At 40.3% G+C, this 16,857-nt stretch overlaps 1 protein-coding gene across 1 annotated transcript in view; it reads left to right on the top strand.

Annotated features, from left to right (window-relative positions):
* Window positions 1-16,857, top strand: part of LOC149167779 (methionine aminopeptidase 2B-like) — a 299,021-nt gene that overhangs the window by 136,040 nt on the left and 146,124 nt on the right. The window contains exon 8 of the mRNA XM_089433147.1: window positions 120-214. Within this exon, the coding sequence (XP_089289273.1) occupies window positions 120-214 (95 nt within the window). The remainder of the gene's footprint in view (window positions 1-119; window positions 215-16,857) is intronic.

Below are 16,857 nucleotides of genomic sequence, written 5' to 3'. Positions count from 1 at the left end.
TAACTTTTATATAATAAAAAAATAATGAAACCATCTCATTATAATTAATTTCTATGATAGTAAAAAATGCTCTTTTGCATATCCTTCTTGCTACAATGGCTCGCTTCATTCTCTTTCAGGACGCATAGTTGATTGTGCCTTTACAGTAGCATTCAATCCAATGTTTGATCCACTCCTTGAGGCTTCAAGGGAGGCTACAAATACTGGCATCAAGGTATATTCAAATGGCTGCTGTAATTTTTTTCTGGCAGTGTCTCAGTGATTTTAATAGACATTGAAACCTGTAAAAATGTTTGATTATCATCAAAAGATTGTACTGATAATGGTGTTGATTTAAGTAGGTAATTGGATATATGCTATAGCTTTTTTTATGGATACTATTTGAATTAAAATTATAAATTTACATTTTTACGTTGTGTAATACATGAATAAATCATTATTTTATGGTTTTATTTGTTGAAATCCTAGGTCTATGTCATTCATATTTGTTAGTACTACAGTTGTTGCTAACTGATGCCATTGTGTTGCGACATTATTAATTGTTCAACAAGGTGAATCACTATGTGACAAAATTCCTCGATTAATGTATGATTCCTATGGATCAAAAATGAATTGTCAATGGGCTGGGGAGTACAACCATCTTTAGAACAATTTACAAATACAGGGCTTCTGCCATCTTTTCTAATTTTCAATAAACAATGCAGGATATACAAATAGTTCAAGTGTAGTAGGGTTGAAGTATGTGTATGGAAATGAGATTGAGGATCAAGTGCTAAACTCCCCTCATATTAGTTTAGACTTTAGAGGTCAACTAAGCCCAACTACCAAAGAATATGGCTAGCTATGTAGCCATTAGAAAAGGATGAGAGGGGTATGATACCTTTAGTAATTGGAACATTTAAAATCAGGGTAAAGAAATTCCCTTCTTTTTTTGGTCTGGTTTCTTATTTAAGTAATGCAAGCTAATTTTTGAACAGTGCAGGTGATTATATGTTTCAAGCATTTTCATGGCTGTCTTGGGAAAGTTTAATAAGTACAAATCAATATCGTCCATTTTTTCTTCTAATTTATTCTTCAATTGCAATTTTGAAAATTCCGAGAGTATTCATTTCCCATTACGCTGATGATGGGGCTTTGTCAGTGGGTTTTGAAAGCCGCAATACACAGTGGACTAATAGCTCCCAAAATATAAAATATTGCATACTTGCTATAGAGCAGCAATAGACATGTGAATAAATTTTCTTGCTTCTGTCTATAGTGCCTTTGAGAGTAAAATTGTGGTGCAATGTTTGTACCTTCAAAGCATTTATAGCCTATCCTTAAAGTGCATGTATAATAGTCCTGTCTAGGTGTCAAGAATGGTGTTCTAAAAGTTTTAAAAGATGTGCCTTATGTAAAATGTAGAGTGTGTATAATTTTATTGTTGATTGTGTTAGAAAATCAGAAAGGCAGAAAGATTTTCTTATACTTGATAATTACTTGTGATATTCTTGATTTCTTATTAGGTTCCTTTATATCTTCTTTCTTTTAGTTCATCAAGCAATTACCAAAGCAATAACACATAAATCAATGGACACCAGATATAGGCTCACAACCAGGGAAAACCCCTCTCTAGGGGAAAACCCAGTCAATGATTCTTCCTTCAATAGTTTTCCTGAGATATTCCAAGACTCTAGACCTTGACACAAACTTTCCTCCACACCAAGTCAACCTTCTTCTTCCTTTGTAGATGATCCTACTAGACCTGACAACAACAACAACAATAGCAACACTTTCTTCGACCCAACAACTTCGACCTTGCCTTAGAGACTTCGATCTTCACTGAAAGACTTCGATCCTCACTTAGAAACTTCGATCTTGGCCCAATACAACTTCTTGAGGTAGTAGCACCCAGCACCAACAACTTCGACCTATGGCAACAACAACATGCAGCAACTGGCTATGACATCAACTATAGAACTTCGATCTTCCATACCAGGGCACGAGAGAGAGAGATAGATGGACTAGAACTTCGATTTTCCTTCTTTCCTTTACCTAGACAAACTCGCACTACTTTTGCCTGCCTTCCTCTATTTCGCACTTTTTCCCAGCTTCAAGAGATATCGAAATTGCTTGTTGTGTGTGCTTCAAATGGAATTCAACTTGCTTCATTTATAGTCCTTTGGTGAGGTCGAACAACCCTCTTTGATGCAGACTTGATCATCTTAAGGCCGACTTGGTGTGGAGGCAACATAATTCATATTTGACTCAATACTTAACCTTTTTACATGATTCAAAAGCCCAAGAAGGGTCTCCTTAAAAGTACAATGACTGTATTAACTCAAAATAAATCCTAGAAGTCCTCAGTGGGGACTTTGACCTAAAACATGATGACCTAAGCATGAAACCCATGCTTTAATAAGTCATAATAATAATAATAAAAATTATTTTCTTTATTCTTTTGACAAGTACATTACATGACGACTCAAATGCATTTAATGAAGACCGAACCTAGTTACATTTTCCAACACTCCCTCTTAACTAGGGAGATATTCATTATATACAAGTACAAGGAAGATCTCAACTATATGAACCATGAAGAACTTTAGGCACCACAATGCCATGGACTAGATTCCTGACCAGGGCAATCTATCCATTGGTCTTTCAATAGTTTAGGCACCGCAATGCCATGGACTAGATTCCTGACCAAGACAATCTATCCAAGTGGGACTAAGATGGACTCAAGATTTCAACCTCTATAGGTACCATCAGGCTTACTTGCTAACCATCAACCCAAGGATCCAGGTGTGTATCCAAAAATCAGAGCTCTACAATCAACACCACCTTTCCAACTTCGGGACCTAGACATCAACACAAAGTGTCAGCCAGATGTCTTCCCAGGCAATGCTTCACTCACAAAGCCTCAACACTCCTTGATCCAGCAGATCAAGGAAAACAAATCTCTCCCAATCAAATTGATTGGTAACCAACATGCTATCAAAACCTTCGAGAGATTCACCTGTACAAACACAACCCCAATCAATAATATACTTTCACATATTCATAAATAAACACAAACCTTCGGGGTTTTTCTGGATGTTTCTTTTCAAACACGATAGGCCCATCAACTGAATCTTTGATACTTTTCTTTTCATACAACAACATATCCTTCAAACTTCATTCTCCAATCAAAACTATGCTCTCCCTCTCAACCAGGGAGATTTTCTCTATCCAGGCTCCCTCTTAATCTCAGGGAGATCTCTTCTTCTTTTCGACATCGAAGAATCTTTAGTGGCTTCCATCCATCTCATCAGAGTTATCATTATTATCATCTTTCACATCAACTTTACTTGTGATCGTCTTCACCATCTTGAAGATTATGTGCCTGCACAACTTAGATAGCAAGTACAACCAAATCTATAGAAGCATGAAGTTAGTTATATCAGAATCACAAAAGAATTTCAACTTTATATATATCAGATACCCAAACAAGAGATACATACTCTTCAACATATTGCTAGGGATTTTGTCATAAACCCTAGAATACTTCATTAAGACCTATATAACAACTTTCATTTACATCTAGGGTTTCAATGTTTCTACCAACTACAACATATAGCAAACCCTAGAAGCAATTCTTACAAAGCAATTTTTAGAATTCATATGTTAGACTTCCTACTAGGATTTCATACAAACCCTAGATATCATGTATAAGCTTTTAACAACCAAGAACCAATTACAACTTCAATCAACAACATGACTAACATCCACTAGGGTTAGCTACAAACCTTATATTTTCTCATTTCAGCATCATCCTAGAATATCAAACTCAGACAAGGACTTATATTAAACCCTAAGACTTATGACCATTAATAATTAGGTCAACACATATATCTAGGAATTCATCATCATGCATAAGCATATCATATGTTAGGCAACATGTTAGACATATATCGACCTAGACCAAGCTAGGGTTTCAATTACATGGACACATATATAAACCTAGGGTTTCATTCCTAGGACTTTAAATACCTAACAAGGAATTTGCTTATAGGCCCAACCAAACCCTAAAGATCTAGGGTTTCATAACATAACAAAGCAAATCCTACTATATCAAAATTTCAAAGGTTCGGGATTTCAGACAACATCATTTCAACCCTAATAAGTTAGGTTTTCATGATCATATCGAAATCCCAAACATGACATCATCAACAAAACTATTTTCCAATAATCCTAAGCAATATTCAGGTTTCAGACATTAACATTTGCATACCCTTAGGTTAGGTTTTCTAAAGAACCTGTCTAGGGTTCTATAAGATCAATTAAGAATATGAGGAGGGGGTAGATTTATCAAGTGATGAATCACCCAAAACAAGAATCATTAAGATTCAATATAGCTAGACATAATGATGTTAGTAATAGATTGTCAAATGAATGAACATTTATTATAAATAAATCAATGTTTTTGTAGTTTTGAGGCATACCTTTGTTTCTTGACAAACCTTGTCTTGGGAGACCTTCTTCCATGCTCCTTGAGGATATAGCAGATGTTTTCCTAATGAAGACAATAGAGGGAGAATAATGATTAGTATTTAATATAATCAAAACTTAAATAAGTACATGAAAACAGAAATTGAAAGGAAATGAGATACTTATCTTTGGAGATGTTGGGGGCTCCCTCCAAAGCTTGAGGGATACCTATAAACTTATAAAAACAAAAGAAAATGTCTTTTCCAAAAATATGTTAAAACCTATAAATTCTAAACATCAAAAATACAAAATAGGATACTTAAGACTTAGAACCAAAGGACTTAATAGTGTAAGTCCCTTATATCAGATTCTTCAGGTTTGGATTTCTTTAGATCTTCTTCTTTAGCAACATTGGTTTGATCTCTCACTCTCTTCTTGTTTCTTGGATTGTCGGGACAATCACTCCTGTAGTGACCCTTCTTATGACATTGATAGCATTGTACTTTGGACATGTCAACCTTCCTATTTGGTCCTTTCTTGAAGTTTCTTTTGTGTTGAGAAGCATAGACATTTGACAATCCTTCAGGGTTGGCAACTAATAAAATTCTTAATTCTTCTTGATTGCAAGCAGTCCCTAGTTCTTCAAAAGTGGGAGCTTCCTTCTAGCTGTTGAGTCCTGCAACAAATGCACACCAAGTAGGTGGAAATCCTAGTATAGCAGTGATCACAAGTTCTTTGTCTGGAACAATTTCCTCTATGGGCAAAATATCATCTCTGATTCTTGTTATCTTCACAAAGGAGGCCACTGTATCTTCTTTAGTTATCTTTGTGGTCCTTAGTACATTCTTTAGGCTTGCTACTTGACCATTGTTCTTAATAGTGAGTAACTTTGACAAGGCCTCATGCATTTCTTGAGCATGGTCAATGCTGGCTATGAATGGGATAAGATTGTCCTTTATTCCTTCTACCATTAGGTTCATGGCCACTAATTCCAAATCTCCGAACTTTGCTTTATCAACACCACTGGAGTCTTTGTTGGAATTTCTAAGTCTAACTGTTAGAAATCCTTCATGTACTTTCTGATTTATTTCTGCCTACTTCTTCTGTTTAATTACAAGTTATTTACCATGTAAATACTGAAAATAAATACAAGTACATGCTCAACACATTACAGATCATCAACTGAAGGAAAAACAAGCACACAAGTGACACCATTATTTTTGGACTAATGTTCCCCGAAAAACCCAATGCAGGAAAACTGGTGCAGCGATTTGAGGGTTTTATTATTAATCAGTTTCAGAATACAATTTGGGTGCCAGAAATGGCTCACCCAACAGAGAATGCCCTTGGCAGTAGTACCTCTAAGTCGGAGACAGATATCAACCCCAATCTGCCCCACGAAATCTCCTAGCGTCAGCCTCTAGGGTCTGCGTTAGCCTCTCTGGCCCAACTAGCTCTGCGTCATCCTCTGGAGGTTCTGCGTCAGCCTCTGGAGCCTCTGCGTCACCCACGCTGGTTCTCTCTGGCACTGCGCATCTCCTAGCTTCCTCTGCGTGGCCTCTCGTTGCTTCTGCGTGGCCTCTCGCTGCTTCTGCGTGGCCTCTCGCTAGCTCTGCGGAAACCCTCTCCCGGCTTCTATGCTGATGCTTCCGGTACCCTCTCTGCGTCTCTGCTTCTGTATTCACTGCCCCTCAACTGCAACTCTGATCACTCCGTCGATTTCCTTAGCAAGGCCTGCCCCAGAAAATCGAATTCTTGATCAACTTGGTGTGTTCTCCAAGTGACCCTCAAGCCTCCTCTTATACTTTTCTCGTTGACAATTCAACGACCGAGATTAAGTCCCTAATCAACGACTATGATTAACTCTGGCTTGATCCATGACTTTTGGACTCTTCTAACATAGTTTTATATTAATTCACATTAATATTTTATTTTCCCTAAGTTTAGACTTAGGGATTCCATTAAAAATATTAATTGTTTTAATATCTCCCAAACTGTTTAGAATCTGCTCAAACCATTTCTAGGTATTGGAGATCTCATGTGCTTTAGCCTCTCGACTAATTTTCGTGGCTAGAGCACATTCGATGCTACCCCAAGTCAACACTCCATCTTAGCAAGGATTGTGCTCTAGGAATACTCTTCACTGAGCATCACCCTGATCATCTGACATCAGTCCTGGTGTTAATGCTAGGCCTGCTGCCTAACATCCTCTGTACTGCTGCATCTGTACGACAACCCCTCTCATCATGCTGCATCGTGCTGCCCATAACACTGCCACTGCTAACTGTTGCACTACAACTCAGTTACTGAGAAGTAAGTAACTAATGTCCCAACTCTGACATCTCTGTTAGGCTAGAGACACCCATGATGCTGAAACTCCCTCTGTCGCTGACAAGTGCCCCTTCTCTGACCTTTGCGTTGCTGCAACAACTCCATGCATCTCACACTGCTGCCTCACGCTGTCCTGGGAGTCCTGCACTGTAGCTCCCTTTGTCACTCCATCCACATCCGTCTCTACTAACATCCGCCAGTACTGATACTCTTCTTCGGGGCTCCCATAGCCAGGTATAATCCAAGAGGTTGGGTACCTCAAGGATCCTGCCCCTCATCGCCTGTAGTCCGTCTGACCACAACTCGATGTCTCCCCACCTCTTCTCTCGAGGTGCATGAGCACTCATGGAACAGTCATCATCTGTCTCCACTTCTTTCTCCGCCCTTACTGGTGCAACCTTGGTCTCAGAAGCTTCTCCTTTCCTCTTCTTCCTCAGACACTAGCTCGCATAGTGACCCAGTTCCCACAGTGGAAGCATTTGTCCTTGGAGAGGTCCTTCTTCTTCCGTTTCTCTTGCTTTCCCTCAAATGCTAGGGTAGCATCCTCCTCTTCCTCCTCCTTGATTCTGACCCCCTTGCCGCTGCTTCCCGCCTTGGTCAACTTTTTGATCTCTTTTTGACGAAGAGCCGCCCATAGTTCCTCCCAATCTGGAAGGGTCGACTTGCCCAATATGCTCTTGACAAACACCTCCCAGTCTTCTGAGACTGCGTTCAGGAGGCTGTCCTCACCATCAATTCTTGATTCGGCATGGCCCCTATGGAAGTCAGCTGATCCCAGATCTCCTTCAGTCGACCGAGGAAGTTGTCGATCTGTTCTCCCTTTTGCATCTGGTATGATCGCAATTGATTTTCTAGGAGTATCTTCCTTTGCACAAAAGTATGTTGATACAATTTTGTCAAGGCCTCCCACATCACATTTGCCGTGTCCTTTTCAGCAATATGTGATACTACATGGTCCTTGACCTCGTCAAGGATGATGCTCTTGGTCCTTGCCATTGCCTCCTCGTACTTATCGTTCTCAGCTGGGTCAACTGGGATCGCTATCGTCTTCAAGGCGAAGTGCTTGAGACGATTTCTGTCTAGAACAGACAAGATTCTGGCCTTCCAGACTACGAAGTTTGAGGCTCTGTCCAGTCTGTCCTGGTCTCTTACCCCGTTCACTGCCATTTCGCTGCTCCTCTACTTCCCTCCTGGAAGTTCTCTGTGTGACTCCCTTTGAGCCTCGATTTCCCTCCTGGAAACCCCTCTGCCAATGTCGAGATGCTCCCACCCCGATCATTAGTGCAACTACACCACTGATCCAGATTTCTTGGCCAGAAATCTTCGGCATCAACTCCCTCCTTGGTCTTGCCCTTTTAGGCACTGTTTTGACCACAGTACCCCACCAACTTCACTCCGCAACTTACCCACAACCTCCTATGCCTCAACAAACTGAAGGTTAGAGCTTCTAGGCTTTGCGCAATCCCGACACCAGCAAGATCCGCACCTCCTGGCTGCGGGCGTTAATCCTTCTTGACTGAGAAAGATGACTAGGCACTGCGTAGGTCAGGCCTCCTCCCTTCTACCATTGCGTTGATCCTCCTCCCGACTCAAACTTGATGTCGCAAGGACTGTGTCACCCCTTCCTTGCTGCTTCTTCGCTAGGAACAACTTTTGTCACTTGAGACAACTGTTTTTGCTGTTGCTGCTCTGCTCGGCTGATGCCCTCAGTTCTCTTGTGATCTGCAACCATGCTCTGATACCATGTTGGAATTTCTAAGTCTAATTGTTAGAAATTTTTCATGTACTTTCTGATTTATTTTTGCCTATTTGTTCTATTTAATTAACATGTTATTTACCATGTAAACACTGAAAAATAAATACAAGTACATGCTCAACACATTACAAATCATCAACTGAAGGAAAAACAAGCACACAAGTGACATTGTTATTTTTGGACTAATGTCCCTCAAAAAACCCAATGCGGGAAAACTGGTGCAACTATCTAAGGGTTTTATTATTAAGTAGTTTCAAAATACAATCTGTTTGCCAGAAATGGCTTACCCAACAGAGAATGCCCTTGCCAGTAGTACCTCTAAGTCGGAGACAGATATCAGCGCCAATCTGCCCCATGAAATCTCCTAGCGTTAGCCTCTAGGGTTTGCGTCAGCGTCTCTGGCTCAACGTCACTCCAACTAGCTCTGCGTCAGTCTTTGGAGGTTATGCGTCACCCACGTTGGCTCTCTCTGGCACTGCGCATCTCCAAGCTGCCTCTGCGTGGCCTCTAGCTGCTTCTGCGTGGCCTCTAGCTGGCTCTACGACAACCCTCTCCCGGATTATGCGCCGATGCTCTCGATACCCTCTCTGCCTCTCTGCTTTTGTATTCACTGCCTCTTAGCTGCAACTCTAATCACTCCTTCGATATCCTTAGCAAGGCCTGCCCCAGAAAATCGAATTCTTGATCAACTCGGTGTGTTCTCCAAGTGACCCTCAAGCTTCCTCTTGTACTTTTCTCGTTGACAATTCAATGATCGAGATTAAGTCCCTAATCAATGACTAAGATTAACTCTGGCTTGATCCATGACTTTTGGAATCTTATAACATAGTTTTATATTAATTCACATTAATATTTTCTTTTCCCTAAGTTTAGTTTAGACTTAGGGATTCCATTAAAAATATTAATTATTTTAATATCTCCCAAACTATTTAGAATCTGCCCAAACCATTTCTGGGTATTGGAGTCTCATGTGCTTTAGCCTCTCCACCATTTTTCGTGGCTAGAGTGCATCCGATGCTACCCCAAATCAACAGTCTTTTGTAGGCTTCTTTACTTTTCCTTTCACCAAGTATAGTACTTTGTTCTTTTCAAGGATGAGGTCAATCCTCTTCTTCCAAGATCTGTAGTTTGAGGCTCCTTCAAGTTTATTCTCTCCCTTGATTGTGTTAGACATCTTCCTTGAATATAGTAGACTTCTTCCTTGAAATAATCCTTTTGAATGATTCCTTGATCAAGTGCTTGAGACTGCCTTTAACTTCTTTCTTCACAAAAGCTTTGGTACCATGTTAGAAAATCAGAAAGGTAGAAATATTTTCTTATACTTGATAATTACTTGTGATATTCTTTATTTCTTATTAGGTTCCTTTATATCTTATTTCTTTTAGTTTATCAAGCAACTACCAAAGCAATCACACAAAAATGAATGGACACCAGATATATGCTCATGGCCAGGGAAAACCCCTCTCTAGGGGAAAACCCAAGCAATAATTCTTCCTTAAATAATTTTCTTGAGATATCCCAAGACTCTAGACCTTGACACAAACTTTCCGCCACAACAAGTCAACCTCCTTCTTCTGTTGCAGATGATCCTACTAGACCAGATAGCAACAACAACAATAGCAACACTTTCTTCGACCCAACAACTTTGAGCTTGCCTTAGAGACTCCGATTTTCACTGAAAGACTTCGATCCTCACTTAGAAACTTCGATCTTGGCCCAATACAACTTCTTGAGGTAACAACACCCAACACCAACAATTTCGGCCTATGGTAGCAACAACATGCAGCAACTGGCTACAACATCAACTAGAGAACTTCTATCTTCCAAACTAGGGCACGAGAGAGAGAGAGATAAATGGACCAAAACTTCGATTTTCCTTCTTTCTTTTACTTAGACCAAACTTGCACTACTTTTTCCTTCCTTCCTCTATTTCACACTTTTTCCTAGCTTCAAGAGACATCGAACTTGTTTGTTGTGTGCGCTTCAAATGGAATTCAAACTGCTTCATTTATAGTCCTTTGGTGAGGTCTAATAACCCTCTTTGAGTTTGACTTGGTCATCTTAAGGTCGACTTGGTGTGGAGGCAACATGATTCATATTTGACTCAATACTTAACCTTTTTACATGATTCAAAAGCCCAAGAAGGTTCTCTTTAAACATGCAATGGTTCTATTAACTTAGAATAAATCCTAGAAGTCCTCAATGCGGACTTTGACCTAAAACATGATGACCCAAGCATGAAACCAATGCTTTAACAAGTCATAATAATAATAATAAATAAAATTCTTTTCTTTACTCTTTTGACAAGTACATTACATGATGACGCAAATGCATTTAATGAAGATCGCACCTAGTTACATTTTCCAACAAATTGAAGGTGGATGTTACTTCAAAATTGACATTACTGGGTTATGCAAGCATACTTTACTTTTGTTAATTCAAGTTTAATTGTTGAATCGTAGTAGCCATCGAAAATAACAAAAATATTGACTCTGGCAAATCTAGATTGTATTCATCTTAGAAGCAACTACTAAATGGCAGGAGGATGTTATAATTAGATAAGTTACTCTGGAAACCGACGATAATCGTAAGTGTTGAGAACAAAGTTCATTTACGCATGTCAAACAATCCAAGATAGTTGGAATGCAGTAAAATAATCCATTTTAGAATTAAGGAATATATTATATAATTGTTTTAATGAAGAATATGGTTGGTTATAAATGAGGGCCTTGTTTTCGCTCATAATGTATAGGCATGGTGCGACAACGACTTAGGGCTGGGGCTGCCACTCTAATCCCCACCTACTCCGTTCTCGCTGTCTCCCAACAGCAAGCCCCTATGGAAGATGGAAATAAATGACTCGTTGCCAACCAACAAGTCCGGGAAACATAGTTGAATGGCGTAGCCGCTTAGTTGATTTAGCAAGTTTTATAGATAAGTTTAGATTTAAATGTGAGACCAGTGCCTTATGGAGTCAATTTCTTGCTTTATATCGATTAAGGACCAAGTAATCAGATGAACAACTGCTGCTTCAATGCTTAACTATCTTATATGCTATGCAAATCGTAAGACCTAGGTGTAATGCATAATCTTGATTGATTTTAAGTTAGATGTCTCTTCTAAGTGTAACCTTCCTCTTAATTATTTTGGAACTAGTCTCCAGAGTAAGTTGTGGGATAAAAGCCAACGAGAAGCAAGCAGAGGCTTGATTTACGATACCTCCCCCAATGTTCTAACTACCCGATGCCTCTGGCATTGCAGAAACTGTTGCTCTGACGACTGCAAGGTCACCGTGTTAACCACTAAAGAGGTGCTAAGTCCCTCAAGCTAAATTGAGAAAGGGTGGCCCTAAATGTCTATCAACCAAGCTTATGCTTGGAGATAATTTATTAGATGCAAGACCATGTTGAAATTTCTAAGTCTACCCGTTGGAAATTTAATCTGTATTCTTCTGGTTTATTTCTTCTACTTGTTAAATTTGAACAAGTTATTTAAAACATTTAAATACCGAAATAAACACAATACAGTCACAACTTCTACAGATCAACAACTGAAATAAAGCAAACACACAAGTGACACCGTTATTTTTGGACAAATGTCCCCGGAAAAATCCAATGCGAGAAAACCGGTGCAGCTATTTTGAGGGTTTATTATTGTGTAGTATTTTCTTGAGTACAACTGGCTACCAAACTGGCTCACCTGACAGAGAAAAATAACCGACAGCAATACCTCTCTATTCGGAAACAGGTTTTCAGAAAACCTGTCCCACGAAACCCTCTCCAACGACTCTGAAGCTCTGCGCTGGCCCTTCTGGCCTCTGCGTCAGCCCTTTGTGGCACTGCGTAGCCTCTGGGACCCTTTGCGTCACTCCAGCCGCTCTTTGCGTGGATGATGCAGTCCCTCTGGCCTCTACGTTGTCTCTGCTTGGTTTTGCGTGGCCTGCTCTGGCTGCTGCTTCTCGCTCTCTGCCTCTGCGCTCATCTCTCGACACTGTCTCTGCTTCTTTGTCCAGTACTCACTGCCCCTCACTGCTGATCATTGATTCGACTTTGCATAACAACCCCGCTCTAGCAAATCGAATGACTAATCACTCTGGTGTGTTCTTCAACTGACCCTCAAGCCTCTTCTTATACTTTCCTTGTTGGTTTTTCAACGACTGAGATTAAATGTCTAATCAATGGCTAAGATTAGATTTGGCTTGATCCATGACTTTTGGAACCTTCTAACCCAGTTTTATATTAATACCCATTAATATTTTATTTTTCCTAAGTTTAAACTTAGGAACTCCATTAAAAATATTAATTATTTTAATATCTCCCAAACCGGGTACAATCTGTCCAAACCATTTCTGGGTCTTGGAGATCTCACGTGCTTTAGCCTCTCCACCAATTTTCATGGCTAGAGCACATCCGATGCTACCCAAAATCAACATTCCTTCTTAGCGAGGATTGTGCTCTAGTAATACTCCTCACTGAGCATCACTCTGATTATCTAGCACCGGTACCTGTGCTGATGCTAGGCCTCCCCGCCCAACCCCACTGCATCTTGTACTTCTGCCATGGCTCTGCCACTGCCACTGCTGCATCTGTACGACAACTCCCTCTGCATCCATGCTGTTGCTGGTCCATCTTCCCAACACTGCATCTGTATTGCGTCCCCCTCTCATCATGCTGCATCGTGCTATTGCATACTACTACTGCACTGCAACTCAGTTACTGAGAAGTAACTGATCCACCCAACTTCTGACATCCCTGTCAGGCTAGAAACACTCCCGATGTTGAAGCTCTCTCTGTTGCTATCAAGTGCTCTCTCTACTGACCTCTGCGCTGCTGCAACAACTCCTTGCCTCTTGCACCGCTGCAAACGTCTCTGTGCCATCCTGCACTGTTGCAACACTCTCTGTGCCTCTTGCACTGCTGCAGCCTGCTAGCCTTGCATTGCTCGAGGACTCCTGCACTGTAGCACTCTCTGCCGCTTCATCCATATCTGTTTTTACCGACATCGACCAATCCTGCTACTCTCTCTTCGGGGCTCCCGTAGCAATGTATAATCCAAGAGGTTGGGTACCTCAAGGATCCTGCCCCTCATCGCCTGTAGTCCTCCTGACTATAGCTCGATGTCTCCCCACCTCTTCTCTAGAGTTACATGAGCACTCATGGCACAATCGTCATCCTCCTCGACCTCCTTCTCTGCCTTCTCTAGTGCTGCCTTAGAGTCAGAATCCTCTCCCTTACTCTTCTTCCTCAGACACTGGTTCGCATAATGACCCAATTCCCCACAATGGAAGTACTTGACCTTGAAGAGGTCCTTCTTCTTCCTCTTCTCCCGCTTTCCCGTAGATGCTAGAGCTGCATCCTCTTCCTCTTCCATCTTGATCCTGACTCCTTTACTGCCACTTCTCGTCTTACTCAATCGCTTGATCTCCTCTTGGCGAAGAGCCGCCCACAATTCTTCCAAATCTGGAAGATCCACCCTGCCTAGTATGCTCTGGACAAATGTCTCCCACTCCTCGGAGACTGCGTTAAGTGCGGTTCTCACCAACACTCCTCATCCAACGTGGCCCCTATGGAAGTTAGCTGGTTCCTGATCTCCTTCAACCGACTAAGGAAGTGATCTATCTGCCCCCCCTTTTGCATCTGGTATGACTGCAGCTCATTCTTAAGTAACATCTTCCTCTGGATGGAAGTATGCTGGTACAATTTCTTTAGGGTTTCCCACATCTCATTTGTCATGTCCTTCTCGGCAATATGTTGGACGACATGATCCTTGACCCCATCAAGGATGATGTACTTCGCCCTGGCCATTGCCTCCTCGTACTTCTCATTTTCAGCTAGGTCAACTAGGATCTCCACTGTTCTAAAGGGGTAGGCCTTGATGCGATGTCTGTCTAGAATGGATAGGATCCTGGCCTTCCAAACCAGAAAGTTGGATGCTCAGTCCAGCCTACCCTGATCCCTCAGCCCATTCACGGCCATCTCTCTGCTCTTCTCTGTCGACTCCTTCAAGTCTCTCTACTTCCTGCCTGAAAGTTCTCTGTTTGACTCCTGCTAAGTCTACTTCCCGTCAGGAAGTTCTTCGTTCGACTCCTGCTGAGTCTCTCTACTTCCCGTCTGGAAGTTCTCTGCTAGACTCCCTTTGAGTTCCATTTTCCCTCCTGGAAATCCTTCTGCCAATCGTCAAGCTGCCCCTCTCCGATCGTTTGTGCAACTGCAACATTGATTAGGATTCCTTGGCTAGAATGTAAGGGCTTGTTGATGCCTCTAAAATCATTGCACCAACATTGGAGGATAAGCACCCGGTCCAGACCTTAAAACAACTCCTTTTCCGTTTGGTATGGTGGCTCCGACTGGATAGTATGGGACCAGTTTCCCAATAAAGTGTGATTTGATGAATGGGTGTCTAAAATATATAACAAGATGATAGATGGTTTGATCTGTAAACTTATGAAAATATACAAATAGATCTATATAACCCGGGTGATTTAATATCAATGCGATTTATAATGATTTCTAGTAGACAAATGCTAATGAAAATTAATCACTTACCTATAGAAAGTTAAGCTTGAATGATGATCACTTTGAATAAGAAGTTAAACAAAGTAATATAAAAACATGTCGCATAACAGAATAATATCCACTGTTGACATATGTATTTAGAATATCAATTCTAACTTATTCAAAAGTGATATAATGTAGAATTGTGTGAGACATGTACATATAACAACAATATCAAATCAAAAGACTGTTAATTGCATAAAACGAGACAAAAAGACACTGATAAAAGTACCATATGTATTTGAGTCTTCTTATGAAAATAACAATCTGGTTCACTCTTCTTATTCCGAAAACTTCAATAAGATACAAAAATGCAAGTCCTCCTGAAGTCCCTTTACAACAAGTTTGAACCTTGATCCATTGTTTTCACAAAAGTAAATTAAGAAGTGCAGAAGTGCTATCTTCTTTAATCTAATTTGATACAATTTGAGGACCCTTTCTTAGTTGACATGAAAGGGTCTTTATAGGAAAAATAAGAACTAATTATTCGTACAAAGTGCTTAGGGAGGTTGGAACAACCTTCCCTAAAATATGGGATTACATGTTCAAAATAGAAATGTTGATAACATTTTGAAAGATGCATTGCGTCTACTATTTATCCTGCGGCTTTAGCTGATAAATCTTCAGCATAGTTTTGATTTTTGGCGGATGACTCATCCTAGAGTGAAACTGACCTATATATGCTCCATCCGAGAGTTCTGGCATCATGCGTTCAGCTGCGTCAGTGAGACATTTTATCATCATTTGCTGGCTATGTGGTTTAACTAGGTAGAGCCAGTATGTTTCCTAATTGAGGCTTGTTAACTTTTTAATTCTTTCCTCTTTGGTCTTCGAATCTTATATCCATTGTTTTTCTAAAACTTTTTCTTTTGGAAGACTTTCCAGGGAACATTCAAAAATTAAATTGGCGGTGTGTAGGTTATCATTTATCAGCTCAATGATGTTATTCATTACTGCCCTGGCCCTTGAGGTTGCTCTTTCTGCTTTCTTCAACTGTATATCCCATTCTGAAAATAATATTTCCTTATGAGATTCTTCAATTATTTGCAAATTAGCAGCCCTTCCTTCTTTTGTGTTTTGCCAGGAGATGTAACTTGTTATTTTATCATCTGCATCTTCAAATTCCATTCTGGAATTGACTGCTTGATCTATCAATGTCTTGGTTTTGATACACAATGGGTAAATGAGAGATATCTTCTGGTAGAGTTGGACTTGAAATAACAGAGTATTTATCTCTAAGGCTTCTTTTACAAACTCTTCAACTTTGGGATTGTCTTTCAACTGTTCCATTGAGAATTGGAGCTGCTTTATCTGCTCTTCCTTAGCTTTTATCTCTTCCTGATGTTCTAATTTTAGCTGTTCAAACTCTTGATGGAGCTGTTGTTGTCTTTCTTTGACATGATGATCAATAACTTGTTTTTCCATCATTAATTGTTCCTCCAGTTGCTTAATCTTTTCATCCTTTTCCTTAACCAGTTGATTTACTTCAGTTGCTTTATCTATTGTAGCAACTGTATATGCTCCTGCAAACTGAGACAATTTGGTCAAGTCTTTAGAGGGATTGACCCTTGAGTCTTTCCAGATGATATTCATAGATTCATCTTTAAGAATTGTTGCTGATGTTTGCTCCATCTTTCTTTTCTTTCTTTTCCTCTTGACTACAACTCTGTGTTTAGGGCTGTAGAACACGTCCAAAGGTGGAATTTCCTCAATGCTCAGTGTAATCTCTGATGAAGGATGTTCAGGGATTACCTCGATTTCTTTTGG

This window comes from Pinus tabuliformis, chromosome 5_1, assembly GCF_031772625.1.
Source record: "Pinus tabuliformis cultivar Carrire ecotype Pingquan chromosome 5_1, CPIR1, whole genome shotgun sequence".
In the NCBI taxonomy this organism is placed as follows: domain Eukaryota; kingdom Viridiplantae; phylum Streptophyta; class Pinopsida; order Pinales; family Pinaceae; genus Pinus; species Pinus tabuliformis.
The sequence above is the reverse complement of the archived record's forward strand: the minus strand, read 5'-3'. Positions and strand labels throughout refer to the sequence as shown.